Source organism: Sapajus apella, unplaced genomic scaffold (genome assembly GCF_009761245.1).
Source record: "Sapajus apella isolate SASKATOON/1434 unplaced genomic scaffold, GSC_monkey_1.0 scaffold173, whole genome shotgun sequence".
NCBI lineage: Eukaryota > Metazoa > Chordata > Mammalia > Primates > Cebidae > Sapajus > Sapajus apella.
This window is the reverse complement of record NW_022437113.1, coordinates 1,200,052-1,219,948: the sequence shown is the minus strand read 5'-3', so window position 1 is coordinate 1,219,948 and position 19,897 is coordinate 1,200,052. Positions and strand designations below refer to the sequence as shown.

Sequence of the window (19,897 nt, the reverse complement as noted above, 5' to 3'; positions counted from 1 at the left end):
GACTGGAGTGCAATGGTGCGATCTTGGCTCACTGCATCTCTGCAACCTCTAGCTCCTGGGTTCAAACGACTCTCATGCCTCAGCCTCCTGTCTCTTTCCTCTTAATTTTACTTCATAGCCTTGTCATCAGGGAGTTGTTTGCGGCTGTTTCTTTATTCATCTCTGGTCTCTGTCCTTACCCCCAGGAGGGCTTCTTTCTGCCTGAGCAAACTGCTAAGTCCAAGCCCCTCATAGTGAGCGGCTGGATCTTGATCTATTCTCGGGCTCCCTGCGCGCTCTCCCCAACCCCGCTCCCCCAGGTTCTTTATGAACTGGAGGCAGGCAGACAGGGTTTGAATCCCAGCTACTACGAAACACAAAGCGGACCCCAAATAACAAAAACAGCGTGCCAGCGCTTAATCAATGTGCTGCAACATCGCTAGGAGAAAAATGCATCATTTGTATTTCCATTTTACAGATGAGAATCCTCAGGTGTCTGGTTTGGGACCTCCGTAACACACCTCCCAGGACGACGAAGCCCCCGAGTGTGAAGCGTCTGGGATCTCATCCTAAACACTGCAGCCACCGAGTTCAATACTTAGGCATCCTGCAGGCGGCGCGCGCCGCCGCCCCCTGTTGCAGCCGGGACCGTCGGAATGCCTACAACTCCCGGCGTGCGGCGCGCGCCCAAGTTCCTTTACTTTCATGGTGAAGCAGGTGGAGCCTGCCTCGTTGCCTTCTGGGAAATGAAGTCTCGCTGTGAAGAGAGGCAGGGCTTTAAGTAGCAGGCGGATCCGTAGCCAATGAAGACGCGGGTAGCTTTGAGTGCGGGGCTGAGAAACCAATAGGCATGCGGTATTGAGAAGGCGGGTTTTCCGGTAGTGAAGGCCTGGTGAACGGCTGCGCGAAAAAGGGCACTTCCTTTTGCGGGCGGCGGCAAGCGCGGAGAGAACGCCATGAAGGCTTCGGGCACAGTAAGGCGGGCGCGGCGCAGCAGGGGGCCGGGGGGATGGGGCACGTACCCCATCGGGGGCCTGCGGAGGTGGTGTGGGTCGGGTTGGTGTCGCGCGCTCCTTTCTGGGTCCCCTTTGGCAGCGCGCCGCCGTCTGTTGTTGGCAGCCAACATGGCCGCCATCGTGGTCGCCGCGTGGAGAGAGCGATGAGTGACCTGGGTCAGCTCAGGGATTGCGGTGTCCCGAGGACTCCGGGTCTTCTTCCCGGGGGAAGGAATAAGTCGCGCATCATGGAGGCCCGAGCCACGGCACCTCATCTAGCCGCCAAGTTTCTGTGTTCCTGTATGCAATGTGGACGTGGCGGGGGAGCAGTAGTATTTCTCCGTGAATGTTTGTGAGAAGCGGGTGAGAATTCCTAGTAATGAGCCGAAACAGGGAGCGCGAGGCTTAGCGCTGTGACACATACTGTCGCAGAGATAGGAGAGCCTAGACTGATGGAATGGTTGTATTATGTACAGATCTCCAGCTTCAGTTTCCTCGCTGTTAAAAGGGCGGGCCCCAACGTTCCCTTCCTGAACGTGTGGTGCCGAGGCCGGTGGGTCAGCTTCAGAGTAGAAGTAGGAACTGGGTCTGATAATTTGTAGCTGTTTTTAATTGATACTAGAAAAAAAGCTGGCGAGTCAGTTTCAGAGGTGGTTTCCTTGTGCCATGTCACAGGGCTTGGACTTGAGATTCTCACCTCTGCACCTGGAAACGGAGCCTTCTCTGGGCCAAATGTTTTGACTGCAGTTGGGAAAACGTAGGCAGCTGCACCTCGCGTGGGGACAGCGCAGGGATCCCAGGGATGGGGAGAGACTTGGAGTCTTGACCTAGTTCTGTCTGGAATGGGCTGTGATATCCTGTGCTGGTCACTGTCTGTGGGCTTCGGGGTGAAAGAAGATGGTGGCTGGGTGTTGTGAGGTGCAGGGTGGCTGTTTTGACGGGAACTGCAAAGCAATTCAGGACTGCAGCATGAAGAAAGGAAGCTGTGAGTCTAACTACGCCTCAGCTTTCTTGGTCTGAAAGCCTTAGCCCAGGCAAAGGAGAGGCAGGCAACTCAATCCTTCTGGAGACCTCCCCCCTCATTTCATTTTGTGGCTAAAGCTCTGGTCGGGAATGTGACCCACAGTCACCAGGAATCCACATGGAGGCCCTGGGGTGGCCCTAGCTCCTGTTTTCCTGAATCTGGTGGTCACCAGGCGCAGGAAAGGGAGTGAGATGGAGCTCCGCAGTTGCCTCTGGGTGCTGGCCCTACCTCACCCCTGTTTCCTTTCAGCTACGAGAGTACAAGGTGGTGGGTCGCTGCCTGCCCACCCCCAAATGCCACACACCGCCCCTCTACCGTATGCGAATCTTTGCACCTAATCATGTCGTCGCCAAGTCCCGCTTCTGGTACTTCGTGTCTCAGTTGAAGAAGATGAAGAAGTCTTCAGGGGAGATTGTCTACTGTGGGCAGGTACAGGGAGGCCAGGGCTGCGTGGGGTCTGGAGTGGATTTGCGCCTCTTGGGGCATCGTGCATCTCAAGAATTAATCAGACATTGACCGGGCGCAGTAGTTCACGCCTGTAATCCCAGCACATCAGACATCGGAGCTCCAGGTCGTGTACTTGTCTGGGTCACAGGACTAGAGCAGAGGTCATGTGCCATTTCCCTGATCAGAAAGCCAGGGACCCAGGGAAGGGGGTGGCTGGCATGGTGGGACGCCTTGTTTGGGGCTGTCTTCTCCTGGGCCCTGTTTGTCAAGTGGGGAGAGGCAGTGCTTGCCCGTCAGTGGGTGGTAGCTAGGTTGGCCCAGACAGGTCCCAGGAGACTTGATCAGGGAAAAATCTGGGGCCGGGTTGGTCTCCGTGGTGGAAGCCTGAGCTCCAGGCTGTTGCCATGGGAAGTTCCTTTATATGGCAGGCTCCCTGAGGGTGCCTGCAGGTGCGTGGAACTGGGAAACTGAGGCACACAAGAGTCTGGCCGTAGGAGGAGGCCTGGGGGCTGGGCTGTGCTTTAGAAGCTGAGGGTTCGGTGAGGACAGGGCTAGCGCAGATCCGGCTTACCGCTCTCACCTCTTCCTGTGCCCTCTCGGCAGGTGTTCGAGAAGTCCCCCCTGCGGGTGAAGAACTTCGGTATCTGGCTGCGCTATGACTCCCGGAGCGGTACCCACAACATGTACCGGGAATACCGGGACCTGACCACCGCGGGCGCTGTCACCCAGTGCTGTAAGCTCCCGTCCCACCTCCCCTTTTAGATTCTCCTTGATGCCCTCACACTGAGACAGGGCAGATGCCAGAGGCTTCCGGGCAGGAGAGTCTCAGAGCTGGTGGGGAGGCACAGGAAGACAAGAGGGTGCCCGGATATGCTTTTCTGAGCGAGCCCAGCCAGGGTCGGTTGTGAATCCCATTGCATCCAGAAACTTCCTTTTTGGGTCTGCAGCTTGTGTAGATTGGGGTCCACATCCCCCACTATTTTCTGGGACCAACTTAGAACCAAGTTCAACCCCCACCCCATGTTGGGGGCTGACACCTTTTCCCTGGCTCACCCGCCAGGACCTGTGAGGCCCCACACCTCCCTGCTTGCACCTAAACCCAAGAATCACTGTTTCTTATAGCGGTGGTTTAAACAGAGGTGCAAACAGCAAGCGAATCTCGTCGCCTTTGGGGGGCTGTGGCCGTGCCCCTCAGAGTGAATTTGGAGGTTCTACAACTCTCTCGCGTGTCATGTGTCCCCCCCGTGAGCCCCAAGCCCTCAGGCAGTTGCTGTGACTCACAGGCCGTGCCAGGTCATTGGGCAGGCACTCAGTAGGAGGTTTGCTGGCTGATAGAGCCCAGGCAGCGCCGCCACTCAGCCCCCCCTCTCCGCAGACCGAGACATGGGCGCCCGGCACCGCGCCCGGGCCCACTCCATCCAGATCATGAAAGTGGAGGAGATCGCAGCCAGCAAGTGTCGCCGGCCGGCCGTCAAGCAGTTCCACGTGAGTGCCTTGTGGGGCTCCCCTGAAGGGAGGCGCCTGCTCTGACGCAGGAGCCCGGTGGGGGGCGGCTACACGTCGCTGGCCCCCAGAGGATGTGGGGTTAAGAGGCTTCCAACCCCTCAACCTGCCTCCCCTCCTCACAGGACTCCAAGATCAAGTTCCCGCTGCCTCACCGCGTCCTGCGCCGTCAGCACAAGCCACGCTTCACCACCAAGAGGCCCAACACCTTCTTCTAGGTGTGGGGCCCTCGCCCGGGTGTGCCCCAAATAAACTAAGGAACGCCCCGGTGCTCACTGCGTGTTTTCTTTGCATGTTCTGCAGAGCTCAGTGGGGTGCTGTGAGAGGCCGGCCCAGTCACCTCCTGGGGCGCAGCTGAGCTGCCACTTCTCTGTCCCGGAAGGGGTCTTCCTTGCAAACAGACAAACCTTCGCATCCTCTCCTTGAGCGGGCCCTCCAGGAGCCCCCGGTGCAGCTGACAGCCCTGGGCTGTGAGCTGCGGGGATACTGTCTTTCCCAGCTGCCTTGTCAGGCACAGGCCTCTGAGGCCCCCCTGCTGAGTCTGGACCAGGGAGAATCTCCCTAGATTGTGGGGTTGGGATTCGCTCCCTGGGGATTCCCCTCCTGGCCTAGAACTTAAGTCTCTGGTTCCCAAACTTCTCAGAGTAGACACAAGGGGGCACCCACGGGGCACTCTGCTGCCTGGAGACTGTTTCTCTTTCCCCGGTTGGGGCTTCTTAGATGACACTGCGCTGCCCAAATCTTGCCCAAGGAGGTCAAGGACTCACCACAGGTGAGTGGTTGTTTCTAGGAAACCACATCAGGCGTGACACTAATCCCACCCTGGCTGGGTCCCTCTGTCAGGTGGAGGCTAAGCTGGCATTGGAGACGCTTGAGCTGTAGCCAGGAGTTCAGGTTCTGGGAGCCTCCCGTCCTTGTGTGACCTTGGGCAGCCCTGGTCTGGGCTGGCAGCCCTTCTGGGGCTTGCCATCTTGATCGGAACATCAGGTTCCACATTGACTTGGGAAGCGCCTGCTGTACCAGCGTTGGGGGCAGCGTATGGGGCCCTCCTTTGTCCTAGACAGCCATGGTCAGGAGGAAGCCAGGACTGGGTAGCAGTCAGTTAATGGTTTTTTGAAAGAGGGTCTTGTTTTGCTGCCCCGGCTGGAGTGCAGTGGAGAGACCACGACTCACTGTAGCTTCAACCTGGGCTCAAGTGATCCTCCTGCCTCAACCTCCCAAGTAGCTGGGACGACAGGGGCGTCGCCACACCCAGGACGAGACACAGCCTTTCCTCCACCTGTGGAGGAGCCATGTGGGTTCCAGGAAACCAGGCCACTTCCCAGCCTTACCTGGGGGTGTTGCAACACCCAGGCACTTGGAGGGGTTCCCAGAACCCACGCGGGGCCAGTGCACAAGCAGCCATTCAGGTGAGGCCTCGAGGCAGCCCTGCAGACCGCAGAATCCCACCAGTCCTTAATAACTGGCTCCTTCCCACCCCAGCGCCCTCACGCTTGCTGGGAATACCCCAGATTCCCCCAGGATGCCTTGCTCAAGTTTATAAACGGGGCTTCCTGGGACTCTGAGAGGGCAGGGGCCATGTGTGTCACCATGTCCCCAGGAGGGGCTCAGAACTTTCCCACGGGCCCCTTTTTTATTTTGTGAAAGCTCTTTACATAGCAGTGCACCAGCTTGGGGAAAGTCATACATTTTTCCAGGGTCTCTTTTTTAATTTGAGGTGGAGCCTTGCTCTGTGGCCCAGGCCGGAGTGCAATTGTGTGATCTCGGCTCACTGCAACCTCCAAGTCCCAGGTTCAAGCAATTCTGCCTCAGCTTCCCAAGGAGCTGGGATTACAGCACCCACCACTATGCCTGGCTAATTTTTTGTATTTTTAGTACAGATGGGGTTTCACTATGTTGCCTGGTCTCAAACTCCTGACAGGTGATCTACCTACCTTGGCCTCCCAAAGTGCTGGGCTTACGCCACCGTGCCCAGCCCAGGATACTTTAAATGTTCCTTAGAGTGTGTGTGGGGAGGGGTGCTGGCTGAAAATTTTAAAATCTTGCCTAGATAATTTATCTTTTGTGGTTTCTAGTACAAACTCCTTTCTCCATAAGGGAATCTTCATGCTTAAGTGCCACTCAGAAAATACGTTTCCCGGCCTCCATAGCGATGGCCAGGTGTGGCTGGTGGCTGCCATATCAACACCGGGAGGCCAAGGTAGGAGGATCACTTGATGCCAGGAGTTGGAGACCAGTCTGGGCAACATAGCGAGACCCTGTCTTTACCAAGTAACAGCTGGGTGTGGTGGTGCACACCTGTAGTCCCAGCTACTTGGGGGCCTGAGGTGTGAGAATCACTTGAGCCTGAAGGTTCATGGCTCATGCAGTGAGCCATGACCATGCCACTGTACTCCAGCCCAGCAACAGGGCAAGACCAAACAAATAACAGCAGTGATGTGCCATTCCCAAGAAAGTGCATCTGGCTGGTATGTGAGCACGATGGCGAGTGTTCCAGCAGTCATTTTGGACCATGAAGAAGGAGCACAGGTGCAGCGAGGAAGAAGGATCTCCAGTACCTCGCCCTGTGCAGCGCTGCCCCGTCCCTGCCCAGCCCCTCCTTGAGGCTTGACCCTTCTACCCCCTTGATGAGAACACGGGGAGGAGACATGAGTCCTGCGTAGGCTGTAATGGAGCTGCTTTGTTAGATGTGACCTTACCTTGAGCTGGGTCTGAAGCAGGGCGTGGCATTGTGGACTCAGGCCATGAGAACCGTGTCTGGGGGAAGTCCCTGCTCGCTCTGAGCCATTTCTTTCTGTATAAAGTGAGGGTGGTGATCCCTCAGGGCTGGGGGGTCAGGCAAGGCAATGGATGAGTTGGAGGATGAGAGATCAGGAGAGCGGGAGGCTCAGGGCCCCCACCAAAGCCCACTGCACACCCCTGTCTCCACCTCAGTCCTCTCTCTCTGCCTTGGAGCTCCTCCAGGGCTTCAACCATGTGGCAGCAGCCTGGGAGCCAGTTGGGAGAGCTCTGCGCCAAGCAGCTGAGACATGGAGACAATCCCTTTACTGAGGGGCTGTTGACAGGATGAATGCGCTCCCTGCTCACTGACCTGCACCCGTTCATCTCCACCTTGCTTACACTCAGCGTCTCATAAATGTGCCCAGAAGCCCCTCCACCACTGAATTCCCCCACCCCCTGCCAATCCCCATCCTTCCATTCAGATTCCTCTACCATCTAGCCAGCTACCTGTCCATCCATCTGTCCACTCAATCCACCCCATTCATCCATCTACCCACCCACCCATCCATTCATTCATCCATCCACCCACCCATTCGTCCATCCACCCACCCATCCATCCATCCATCCATCCACCCACCCATCCATCCATCCACCCACCCACCCACCCATCCATCCATCCACCCACCCATCCACCCATCCATCCATCCATCCACCCATCCATCCACCCACCCACCCACCCATCCATCCATCCATCCACCCATCCATCCATCCATCCACCCACCCATCCATCCATTCATCCATCCATCCACCCACCCACCCATCCAGCCAGCCACCCACCCATCTATGCACCCATCCATCTACCCACCCATCCACCCACCCACCCATTCATCCATCCACCTACGCATCCATTCATCCACCCATCCCAAGTAGCTGGGATTACAGGTGCCTGCCACTATGCCCGGCTAATTTTTGGGATCCTCTTATCCACCTACCCATCCATCCACCCACCCATTCATCCACCCATCCATCCATCCATCTGCCTAATTCATCCAGCCATCTGTTTATCCATCCATCCATTCTCCCATCCAACCACTCATCCATCCATCCATCCATTTACCCATCCACTCATCTGTTCAATCCTCTACCCAAACTCCACGTGCCCCCCACCACCATCCCTTTGTTTTGGTCTCAATCATCCTTGAGCCCCTACGTCGTGCAGGGGACTGAGTTAATTCCAGTGTGGGTACCTGACAGAACACACAGATCCTGGTTCTTTCTCAGGAGGGAGAAGAGCAGTCACAACCCCATGCAGAGGCTGGGCGTGATGGCGGTGTGCCCATAGTCTCAGCTACTTGGGAGTCTGAGGCAGGAGGATCACTCAAGCCCAGAAGGTTGAGGTTGCAGTGAGCCGTAATCTCTCCACTGCACTCCAGTCTGGACAACAGAGCGAGACCCTGTCCCAGAAAAACAAATATAAAAAACAAGAACTGCCCCTGACTATTGAGGAGAGGAGGCACAAGACCAACCAGAGTGAAACCCCTGGGCCTGGGCGGAAATGGCTCGATTCACGTGGCTGCCAGTGGGCTGATAAGGCAGAGGCTGGCCAGGGAGAGCCTGGATGTCCCCTGGGGTCTGGAGAGGGACAGGTCTTACCCGGGCTCACCCAGTTAGCCCAAGAATAAGCAATGGCAGGAATCCAGAAACTCCTCCCACCACCTCAGGTGCTGAGGCGCTCCAGGTCTCATTCCGGGGCTTGTCAAGGTGTCAGGTGTCAGGCCTCGGTAGGGCTGTGATTCCTGAGGGAGCGACATTCTAAGCCTCCCTTCCCTGGCCCGCCCTGCACCACTTCTCCTGAGTCAGAACCAGTGGGAGCAGGAGCAGTGCCAAAGCAGGACAGACCCATGCGGGGAGGCCCAAGAGACCCCAGCCCCAGTTCCTGCAACCAAGACGGACTATATGAGAATCACAGAATCTGAGACTCACAGCTGAGAATCTCAAGACTTAGAATTATGGAATCTTTTATTTTTTCTTTTTCTTTTTTAGAGATGGGGTGTCACCATGTTGGCCAGGCTGGTCTCAAACTCCTGACCTCAGGTGATCCACCCATCTCTGCCTCCCAAAATGCTGGGATTACAGGCGTGAGCCACCGTGCCCAGCTAGAATCTTTTTTTTTTTTTGAGATGGAGTCTCACTCTGTCGCCCAGGCTGGAGTGCAGTGGCACGATCTCGGCTCACTGCAACCTCTGCCTCCTAGGTTCAAGCAATTCTTCTACTTCAGCCTCCTGAGTAGCTGGGATTACAGGTGCCCGCTACCATGCCCAACTGATTTTTTTGTATTTTTAGTAGAGACAGGGTTTCTTGAACTCCTGACCTCAGGTGAGCCACCCACCTGGGCCTCCCAGAGTGGGTGAGCCACCACGCACTGCTAAACTTGGCTAGTTTTAAAAAATTTTTGGCTGGGTGTGGTGGCTCATGCCTGTAATCCTAGCACTTTGGGAGGCCGAGGCAGGTGGATCACCTGAGGTCAGGAGTTTGAGAACAGCCTAGCCAACATGGTGAAACCCTATCTCTACTAAAAATAAAAAAAAAAAAAATTTTTTTAATTACCTGGGCAAGGTGGTGGGCGCCTGTTATCCCAGCTACTTGGGAGGCTGAGGCAGGAGAATCGTTTGAACCTGGGAGGTGGAGGTTGCAGTGAGCTGAGATTGTGCCATTGCACTCCAGCCTGGGCAACAAGAACAAAACTCCATCTTAAAAAAAAAGAAATTGTAGAGTTGGGGGTCTCACTACATTGCCCAGGCTGGTCTCCAACTCCTAGCCTCCAGCCATCCTCCTGCCTTGGCCTCCCAAAGTGCTGAGATTACAGGCATGAGCTACCAAAACTGGCCGGTTTGTAGTTATTGAGAGTGGAGTTGAAGTTCAAGGACAGATTCTGGCTCCCCATGGCGTGGGTTCAAATCCCACTGTCACTCCTAGTTCACAGAAGGGGAATTGATGTCCAGGGCCACCCAGCAGGTTATGCTGCAGTCACAACAGCTCAACTTCTCACCCTAACCCCTGCCGCTTCTCCAGGGAACCAAGGGGGTGGGGACAGTGCCCGACACTGCCACCACTCTCCCATTCCTGCACATTCTGCTCACATTGTCTGCCTCGGCCTTGGGCCCTTCCTAACTCACATCCTGGGTTCCTGCTGCCCGCTCCTATGATTGGAATCACAGTCACTGAAGGTGTGACCTGATTCTCCCCACTCTGCTGCTTCTCCTCTCTAGGCTCACAATTCCCTCCCCTAAGGCAGGAGATGGTCCCACCCACTCTGCAGGGGCCCTCACTCCAGACCTCCTCAGGAATTCCAAAGTGCATTCCAAATCCACCCGCCTCTCCCCGCCCGGCAGCCATCCCTCTCCCGCCACTTGGACACGACCCATTTTTCAGAACCTAGAAATCTCACGGGCTCCTCTCCTGCTCCAAATTCTCCTAGGGTTCCCCAGCACCCTCCGCTGTCCAAGCTCCCTCATTCTCTGCCTGTAAGTCTCGGCTCACCGGGGAAAGGTCCTCTCTCAGAGGCCTCTGAGCATGTCACCCTCCAGGCCGCCTCCATCTATCCAGACTGGAATTCAGTGGTGTGATCACTGCTCACTGCAGCCTCGACCTCCCAGGCTCCGGCGATCCTCCCACCTCAGCCTCCCAAAGTGCTGGGATTGCAGGTGTGAGCCATGGCGCCTGGTTGAAATGAGTATTTATCTGCCGGTGAGGTCAGGGCCATTACTGCCCTGGGGTGGGTTCACCTGGATCACGCTGTGTCCCCAGCACCTGGCCGAGGGCCCTGCACACAGTAAGCATTCAATGAATGAGCCTCTCAGCCTCTGGCCGCAGCCTGGACCCCACGGTGGGAAGAAGAGAAGCTTTGAAGTCGCAGAACTTCCCTGGAAAGAAGGGATCTATTTGCATGTATTTGCGCAATTTGCATATATTTGCATTGGTCGGCAGGGCTTTGCAAGCAGGGGATCCCGCTGGGATCGCCCCGTTTCTATTTTTATTTTTTTAATTTTTACTTTTTTTTTTGAGATGGAGTCTCGGAGTCTCGCGCTGTCGCCCAGGCTGGAGTGCAGTGACGCGATCTCTGCTCACTGCAACCTCTGCCTCCCGGGTTCAAGCGATTCTCCCGCCTCAGCCTCCCGAGTAGCTGGGATTACAGGCGCCTGCCACCACGCCCTTCTAATTTTTGTATTTGTAGTAGAGACGCCGTTTCATTATGTTGGCAGGACTGGTCTTGAACGGACCTCAAGAGATCCGTCCGCCTCGGCCTCCCAAAGTGTTGGGATTACAGGCGTGAGCCACCGCGCCGGGCCGATCCCCCCTTTTCCAACTGGGTTTCCAGGAGGATGGCTGACCAGGGTGGACGGAGGAAGAACTTGGTGCTCAACCCACTCTCCTGGCGAGGGCAGGAGGTACTCTCCAGCAGGCAACAGGTGGCCGTGTAGCCGCCACAATGTCACGGCCCCAGGGGGAAGGACAGGCCCACCCTGCACAGGGGACGCGGGAAGAAACGCTGCACTCGGAGCGGCCCAGAGGAGGCCACTAGGGGGCAGCAGAGGCTGGCGAGAAGGACTCGAACGCGCTTTGCTTGCTTGCTTTTTTTTGATACAGGGTCTTGCTGTGCTGCCCAGGCTGGAGTGCAGTGCAGTTCTCCACCACAGCCTTGACCTGCCACCCTCAAGCGATCCTGCCGCCTCAGCCTCCTGAGTAGCTGGGATTACAGGCACGCGCTACCACCCCTGGCTAATTTTTGTGTTTTCTTTCTTTCTTTTTTTTTTTTTTTTGAGACGGAGTTTCGCTCTTGTTACCCAGGCTGGAGTGCAATGGCGCGATCTCGGCTCACCGCAACCTCCGCCTCCTGGGTTCAGGCAATTCTCCTGCCTCAGCCTCCTGAGTAGCTGGGATTACAGGCACGTGCCACCATGCCCAGCTAATTTTTTTGTATTTTTAGTAGAGACGGGGTTTCACCATGTTGACCAGGATGGTCTTGATCTCTTGACCTCGTGATCCACCCGCCTCGGCCTCCCAAAGTGCTGGGATTACAGGCTTGAGCCACCGTGCCCGGCCCCTCTTTTTTTTTTTTTTTTTAAAAGATGGAGTTTCACCATGATGGCCAGGCTGGTCTTGAACTCCTGACCTCAGGTGATCCACCCACCTCGGCCTCCCAAAGTGCTGGGATTACAGGCGTGAGCCTCTGCACCTGGCCTAATTTTCGTATATTCATACAGACACGGTCTCACTGTGTTGCCCAGGGTAGTCTTGAACTCCGGAACTCAAAAGGTCCTCCCACTTCAGCCTCCCAAAGTGCTGGGATTACAGGCGTGAGCCACCATGCTGGGCTTCTAACGCTGTTTCATTCAACCCCCAGAAAATCAGATTCCGCCAGCTTATGGAGAAGGGAACCAAGTTTGAGACGCGTGGTCGCCCAGAAAGTTGGAGGCCGAGCTGAGACTTGAACCCAGAGACCAGAACCTCCAGAGGTCAAAGTCCCCCTGGGTTCTTCAGAGAAGGGCCCCGAGATGACAGCTCCTTGGTCCCCATGGTAGCATGACTCCCAGCAATGGACTTTCCTCCACCCGCAACCTTGGTTTCCACATCTATGTGATACGGACAAGCCAGACCCGACCTCCCTAGTGGTCATGGTCTCCGCTTATTCGGGTTCACAGCCTTGAAAGCCCCCACCACCTCCATGATCCATGTATGCCTGGCACAGGGCCAACAATCAATGAATGAATGGAGTGATGATAAATAAAGGAACAAATGAATGAGGCACTTATGTACCAGGCTTGTGTTACCAGGTCCCATTTATTTCTCTGAGGCAGGGACTATTTAATCCCTGTTTACAGATGGGGAAACTGAGGCCCAAGGAGGAGCAAAGACTTCCCCAAGTATATACCCACTCAAGACTTGGCCTCTGAATGCTCCTACCCAGCTTAGCCCAAGAGCGGGGTTCAGGGATGCCCACCCCTAAGGTTTTAGAAAAAGCGTAGGCCCACATGCCAGTTCGGGGGTGGTAAGGCCGGATAAGGTTTTTTTTTGTTGTTTTTTTTTTTGAGACGGAGTTTCGCTGTTGTTGCCCAGACTGGAGTGCAGTGGCACGATCTCGACTCACGGCATCCTCCGCCACCCGGCTTCAAACGATTAAGACCGGGTAAGTTTTCTTTATGGGTCCCTTGAAACCCTGAAAGTGAACCCCAGTCTTGCATGAAAGTGAGCTCCCCATAGCTCAAGCTATTCAAGCACACCGCGGCTTTGAGTGCTGAAGGAGGCCGTGAGGCCTTAGGCAAGTGACACACCCTCTCTGAGCCTCAATTTCCCCACCTGTCAATAGCAGAGAGTGATAGCCGTGATCACGGCGCATGGGGATAAGTGGGTGCTTGCGGATGGGGGGGCATTTGGGAGGCCTCCCCGCCACCACCCCCTACAGCTACCCAGGTAGCCTGTCCCAGCCTGTCTATCCCAGTCCAGGGCAGAAAGGGTGTGGGTCCTGCCCGCCCCTAAGTCTGGAGGCGGAGTCGCGGTGACCCGAGAGCCCAATAAATCTGCAACCCACAATCACGAGCTGCTCCCTTAAGCCCCAAGGCGACCTCCAGCCGTCGGCGCTGAGCACTGCGCCCAGGGAGAGGGACAGACAGCCGGCTGCATGGCACAACGGAACCCCGAGTGAGAGGCGAGGTGGCCGGACAGACAGACAGCAGGGGCAGACGCAGAGACAGAGAGCGGGGATAGGGGAGGACGACAAAGACAGCGACAGCCCAGAGAGTCCTAACCCAGGGAGCCCCAGCCACTCTCGCAGCGTCCCACCCCAGACGGAGGGGGTACAGGCGGCTCAGCATCCTCCCACCCGCCCGCCCGCCCCGTCGTCGTCGGCCCCTGCCGGCTTCTCCAGCTGGAGCACGCAGGGCGGCCGAAAACGCGCTGGGTCTCCACACCCGCCCTCATGGAGGCCGTGGAAACCGGGAAACGGCCCACCTTCGGAGCCTGGGACTACGGGGTCTTTGCCCTCATGCTCCTGGTGTCCACTGGCATCGGGCTGTGGGTCGGGCTGGCTCGGGGCGGGCAGCGCAGCGCTGAGGATTTCTTCACCGGGGGCCGGCGCCTGGCGGCCCTGCCCGTGGGCCTGTCGCTCTCCGCCAGCTTCATGTCGGCCGTACAGGTGCTGGGCGTGCCGTCCGAGGCCTACCGCTATGGCCTCAAGTTCCTCTGGATGTGCCTGGGTCAGCTTCTCAACTCGGTCCTCACCGCCCTGCTCTTCATGCCGGTCTTCTATCGCCTGGGCCTCACCAGCACCTACGAGGTACGGGACAGAGGCCCGGGGGCAGGACCCGCCCCACTGGCAGTGCTGGGACCCGGTGTGGGGGAGGCCCTGGGGCTTTGAGCCGCTGTACAGGAGGACGCGGATGGCACCTCGGTGCTTTAACGGAAGGGGCCCCTAGGCAGACACGTGGGGAGGGTTCTGGGAAGAGGCCGCAGGCGCCGGGCGAGGGGCAGGAAGGAGGAAGAGAGGGCCTGGCGTCCTGGTCCTTCGGTGGAAGTGCGCGGGCCGGACGCGGCTCGACCAGGTGTGTACTCAAGTGGGTACAGTCACACGCCTGCCCCCGACCTGCCCCGGCATGCAGACCCACGTGTGCGCGCTAGAAGGGACTGCTGACGGCTCTGGGGTTCGAAACCCAGCTTCACCGCTTTCTTCTATCTTGGGCAAGGGGCGTGCCTCCTGTTCGGGTTCCTCAGATGTCCAACCGGGCGAATCACAGCACCTCCCTCCAGGGCACAGGGTAAAGCGATTAAAATCGTGACTGGGCCGGGCGCTGTGGCTCACGCCTGTAATCTCAGCACTTCGGGAGGCCGAGGTGAACGGATCACTTCAGGTCAGGGGTTCGAGACCAGCCTGGCCAACGTGGTGAAACCCGGTCTCTACTAAAAATACAAAAATTAGCCGGGCGTGGTGGCGGGCACCTGTAATCCCAGCTACTTGGGAGGCAGAGGCAGGAGAATTGCTTGAACCTGGGAGGTTGCAGTGAGCCGAGATCGCGCCACTGCACTCCAGCCTGGGCGACAGCGTGAAACTCTTGTCTCAAAGGAAAAAAAAATCGTGACCGGTAAATCCTAGGCGGTCAACAACATTGGCCCCGGGCACTGTCTACACTGCGCTTGCGGGCTACGTCGGTGTCCGAGGAGCAGTGGCCGCTCCGGGAGCCCGCACCCGTCAGGCGCAAGTGGGAGGGCGGGTGCACACGCATGGACCGGTCCTCCAGGTCCACGGCGTAAGCACAGGCATGGGATGGCACATGTGCACAGGTGTGTCCTTGCGGCGGGGTCCCCAGTGCAAGAATCCCGCGAGTGCGGTTGGCCTCCGGAGGGAGGGGCCCACCTAAAGAGCGGGCGAGGGGCCCCAGAGGCCTCGGCCCCCGGGTAGGGCCTGTCTAGGTGACCTCGAGTCCCTCCTTGCAGTACCTGGAGCTGCGCTTCAGCCGCGCGGTGCGGCTCTGCGGGACTGTGCAGTATATTGTAGCCACGGTGAGCGGCCTCGGTCTCGCCCTCCGCGCGGGGGCCCAGGAGCGTCAGCCTCCACTAGCCCCGCCTCCACTGTTTAAGACCCCGCCCCAACCCGCGTGGCCCCGCCCACGCTCCCGTTCTGGCCCCGCCCCACCAGTCCCCTCCCATACCACACCCGGCCTGACCCCCCCTCCACTCTGCAAGACCCCGCCTATCTACCCCTCCCATATGCCGGGACCACCCTTCCTCCTCGCCGCCCCATCCCCAACTGTCCCAGCCGCCTCCGCGCTCACCTGTCCCACACTCTGTCTGCAGATGCTGTACACCGGCATCGTCATCTACGCACCGGCCCTCATCCTGAACCAAGGTGTGACTCTGGGAGATCAGGGGAGGGTGTCTGGGAGGAGAAAGGGAGGGAGAGGAGGACCCGAGACGCTGGGGACTAAGTTTGTGCCCCGCCCAGAGGCCTAACAGGGGGGACTCTTTTTGCATAGTGACCGGGCTGGACATCTGGGCGTCGCTCCTGTCCACCGGAATTATCTGCACTTTCTACACAGCTGTGGTGAGTGGCCCCAGGGAACCCACTCCGTATGAAGGATCAGGCCCACTGGGTCTCTTGTGGGGAGACTCTGGGCTTGCCCCTTTCTCCCGAGGAAGTCTCTGTCCCAGCTGTCCCACTGTCCTCATCTTTATAATGAAAAGTGATCTGAAAGATTTTATTGCTGAGAATCTAGAGGTATGGCAGCTTCAGGCGTGGCTGGATCCAGGTACTCCGACCTCATCCTCTGCGTCTCTCTCCCACCTCTCCAAGCCCCATCAGCTCCAGGCTTCCACCTCTTCTGGCTCCTCGACTAGCAGGAAATGAGCGCCTGCTTCAGCTTGGGGCTGGCTGAGTTCCCAGGGAGGGCTACCTTTGGCTGGCTCAGGTGTGACCTTGATAGCGATATTGTGATCAAAGTGATCATAATGGTAACGGTGGCCGGGCACGGTGGCTCACATCTGTAATCCCAGCATTTTGGGAAGCAGAGGCAGGCGGACCACTTGAGGTCAGGAGTTGGAGACCAGCATGGACAACATGGCGAAACCCCGTCTCTACAGAAAATACAAAAATTAGCCAGGTGCAGTGGCGCACGCCTGTGATCCCAGCTTCTCAGGAGGCTGAGGCAGGAAAATCACTTCAAGCTGGGAGGCGTGGGTTGCGGTGAGCAGAGATTGCGCCACTGCCCTCCAGCCAGGGCGACAGAGCGAGACTCCACCTCTAAATCAATCAGTCAATCAATCAATCATAATAGTAATGGCGGCAATCACCAACTGACGCTCGCACGTGTCACGTCATGTTCCGAATCTTTTTCACTTCTTAACTTGTTTAATTCTACTGGCCACAGTGACTCATAGCTGTCATCCCAGCACTTCGAGAGGCCAAAGTGGGAGGATCACTTGAGGCCAGGAGTTCGAGACCAGCCTGGGCAACATCATGAAACCCCCCATCTCTACAAAAAAAAATTTTTTTTTAATTAGTCGGACATGGTGGCACCCACTGTAGCTCAGCTGCTCCGGAGGCTGAGGCAGGAGGATCACTTGAGCCTAAGAGTTCCAGGCTGCAGTGAGCTGAGATCAATCCACTGCACTCCAGCATGGGCAATAGAGAGAGACCCTTTCTTTAAAAATAAAATAACATACTTAATTCTTGTAACAACACAGGGAGAAGGTATTATTATTAATCCCACTTGACAGATGAGGAAGCAGAGACATAGAAGGGCATCAGTCCCAGGCACCGCTGAAGGCCAGGTCGGGTTAGCCACAGCCAGGTCCCCCATTTAACAACCACTCCCCCTCTCTTTCCCATCCTGCAGGGCGGCATGAAGGCTGTGGTCTGGACTGATGTGTTCCAGGTGGTGGTGATGCTAAGTGGCTTCTGGGTTGTCCTGGCCCGCGGCCTCATGCTCCTGGGAGGGCCCCGCCACGTGCTCACCCTGGCACAGAACCACTCCCGGATCAACCTGATGGAGTGAGTGAAAATGCAGAGGATACTGCAGTCGGATGGGGCGGGGCCGGGGCACAGTTTCTCATGCCCATCATCCCAGCGCTTTGGGAGGCTGAGGCCGGCAGATCACTTGAGCTCAGGAGTTCGAGACCAGCCTGGGCAACAAGGTGAAACCCCATCTTTACAAAAATACAAAAATTAGCTGGGCGTTGTGGTGTGCGCCTGTGGTCCCAGCTACTTGGGAGGCTGAGGCTGGAGGATTGCTTGAGCCCGGGAGGCAGAGGCTGCAGTGAGCTGAGATCACACCACTGCACTATAGCCTGGATGACAGAGTGAGACCCTGTCCCAGCCACCCCCCCACACACACACAAAAATAAAAAGAGGATGGGGCTGGGCTCTGGGCCCTGTTTGTGCCTGGGAGAAGCCAGCCAATGCCTCCTGCTCCAGGAGGCCCCCACTGCTCCCCCGGCCCCGCCCCTCCTGGCTCCTGCTCTCTGCTCCTCCCCTCAGCCCAGATTGGCAGCTAAAGCCGTTCTGAACTCCTAGCTAGACAGAGAAAAAATGGTTTTTGAGGGCACACGTAGACGATTCAGTAAACCAACACATGAATGTTCAATCTGGCAAATGCCTGTGAATACTTCAAAACCCACTCCATTTATCTTTAATTTAATTCATTTATTATTATTATTTTTTTGAGATGAAGTCTCGCTCTGTCTCCCAGGCTGGAGTGCAATGCTGTGATTTTGGCTCACTGCAATCTCCACCTCCTGGGTTCAAGCAATTCTCCCGCCTCAGCCTCCTAAGTAGCAGGAATTACAGGCGCCCGCTGTCATGCCCGGCTTTTCTTTTTTTCTTTTTGAGACAGAGTTTTGCTCTTGTCACCCAGGCTGGAGTGCAATGGCACCATCTCGACTCACTGCAACCTCCGCCTCCCGGGTTCAAGCAATTCTCCTGCCTCAGCCTCCCATCTCCTGGGTTCAAGCAATTTTCCTGCCTCAGCCTCCCAAGTAGCTGGGACTACAGGCTCACACCACCATGCCCAGCTAATTTTTGTGTTTTTAGTAGAGACAGGGTTTCACCATGTTGACCAGAATGGTCTCGATCGCTTGACCTCGTGATCTGCCTGCCTCAGCCTCCCAAAGTGCTGGGATTACAGGCGTGAGCCACCGCACCCAGCCTAATTTTTCTATTTTTGTAGAGATGGGGTTTCACCATGTTGGCCAGGCTGGTCTTGAACTCCTGACCTCAGGTGATCCATCCACCTCAGCCTCTCAAAGTGCTGAGATAACAGGCATGAGCCACCGTGCCCGACCGACAAAATCCACTCCAAATGTCCCCAATAAGGTCCAGAAGCGCTGCCTGGGGCCCTTGGGAGGGTGGAGTCCGTGAGACATCTCCACGTGTCTGACTTGCCCTGTCCCCACCCACCCAGCTTTAACCCTGACCCGAGGAGCCGCTATACATTCTGGACTTTTGTGGTGGGCGGCACGTTGGTGTGGCTCTCCATGTACGGCGTGAACCAGGCGCAGGTGCAGCGCTACGTGGCTTGCCGCACAGAGAAGCAGGCCAAGCTGTGAGTGTTTCGGGGAGCAGGGTGGGGGTTTCTGGGACATGCTGCAGGGTGGGGGTTTCTGGGACATGCTGCCCCTCCACCAGCCTGAGGCTGTCCCCTAAGCCTGAGGCCGCCTCTCCCCGCAGGGCCCTGCTCATCAACCAGGTGGGCCTGTTCCTGATCGTGTCCAGTGCCGCCTGCTGTGGCATCGTCATGTTTGTGTTCTACTCCGACTGCGACCCGCTCCTTGTGGGGCGCATCTCCGCGCCAGACCAGGTGAGTCCCACCCAGGCTCCTGGCCGGCTCTGCACTCCCCAACCACCTTGGTGGGGTTGAGGTTGAAGAGCATTCCTAGCAGAGGGAGCAGCATGTGCAAGGCCGAGAGGCAGGAAAGAGCTCAGAGGAGGCCGGGCGCGGTGGCTTACACCTGTAATCCCAGCACTTTGGGAGGCTGAGGCGGGCAGATCACCTGAGATCAGGAGTTTGAGACCAGCCCAGCCAACATGGTGAAACCCCGTCTCTACTAAAAATACAAAAATTAGCCTGGTGTGGTGGTTCATGCCTGTAATCCCAGCACTTTGGAGGGCTGAGGCGGGTGGATCATGAGGTCAGGAGTTTGAGACCAATCTGGCCAACATAGTGAAGCCTGTATCTACTAAAGAAAAAAAATACAAAAAATTAGCTGGGTGTGGTGGCATGCGCCTGTAATCCCAGCTACTCAGGAGGCTGAGGCAAGAGAATCGCTTGAACCTGGGAGGCAGAGGTTGCAGTGAGCTGTGATCCTGCCACTGCACTCCAGCCTGGGCGACAGAGAGAGACTCCATCTCAAAAAAAAAAAAAAAAAAAAAAAAAAAAAAAAAAAAAATCAAAAGCTGAGATCCAGCAGGAACGAATCATGTTGGTAATAAGAAGAAGAATGGGCCGGGCGCGGTGGCTCAAGCCTGTAATCCCAGCACTTTGGGAGGCCGAGGCGGGTGGATCACGAGGTCAAGAGATCAAGACCATCCTGGTCAACATGGTGAAACCCCATCTCTACTAAAAATACAAAAAATTAGCTGGGCATGGTGGTGCGTGCCTGTAATCCCAGCTACTCAGGAGGCTGAGGCAGGAGAATTGCCTGAACCCAGGAGGCGGAGGTTGCAGTGAGCCGAGATCGCGCC

General features: G+C 56.9%; 2 protein-coding genes and 1 non-coding gene across 4 annotated transcripts in view; all 3 read left to right on the top strand.

Annotated features, from left to right (window-relative positions):
• The first annotated feature begins 847 nt into the window (after positions 1-847).
• RPL18A (ribosomal protein L18a) lies at positions 848-4,219 on the top strand. Of its 2 annotated transcripts, none has more exons than XM_032267883.1 (5): positions 848-953; positions 2,248-2,427; positions 3,049-3,178; positions 3,821-3,930; positions 4,074-4,219. In XM_032267883.1, the coding sequence occupies exons 1-5, from the start codon at positions 936-938 to the stop codon at positions 4,164-4,166; spliced, it is 531 nt and encodes a 176-aa protein (XP_032123774.1). In that variant the 5' UTR covers positions 848-935; the 3' UTR covers positions 4,167-4,219. The 2 variants fall into 2 exon arrangements, with proteins under 2 accessions (XP_032123774.1, XP_032123775.1); XM_032267884.1 differs by lacking the exon at positions 848-953 and adding an exon at positions 1,891-1,959.
• Positions 3,532-3,664, top strand: LOC116542795. The gene has a single exon (XR_004265353.1). It is a non-coding gene; the product is annotated as a small nucleolar RNA SNORA68 (small nucleolar RNA).
• Positions 4,220-13,288: 9,069 nt separating the features above from the next.
• The window catches only part of SLC5A5 (solute carrier family 5 member 5), a 20,354-nt gene continuing 13,745 nt past the window's right edge, over positions 13,289-19,897 (top strand). The window contains exons 1-7 of the mRNA XM_032267878.1: positions 13,289-14,002; positions 15,157-15,222; positions 15,517-15,568; positions 15,696-15,763; positions 17,055-17,209; positions 18,618-18,758; positions 18,884-19,013. Of these exons, the coding sequence (XP_032123769.1) occupies positions 13,646-14,002; positions 15,157-15,222; positions 15,517-15,568; positions 15,696-15,763; positions 17,055-17,209; positions 18,618-18,758; positions 18,884-19,013 (969 nt within the window). The 5' untranslated portion in view covers positions 13,289-13,645. The remainder of the gene's footprint in view (positions 14,003-15,156; positions 15,223-15,516; positions 15,569-15,695; positions 15,764-17,054; positions 17,210-18,617; positions 18,759-18,883; positions 19,014-19,897) is intronic.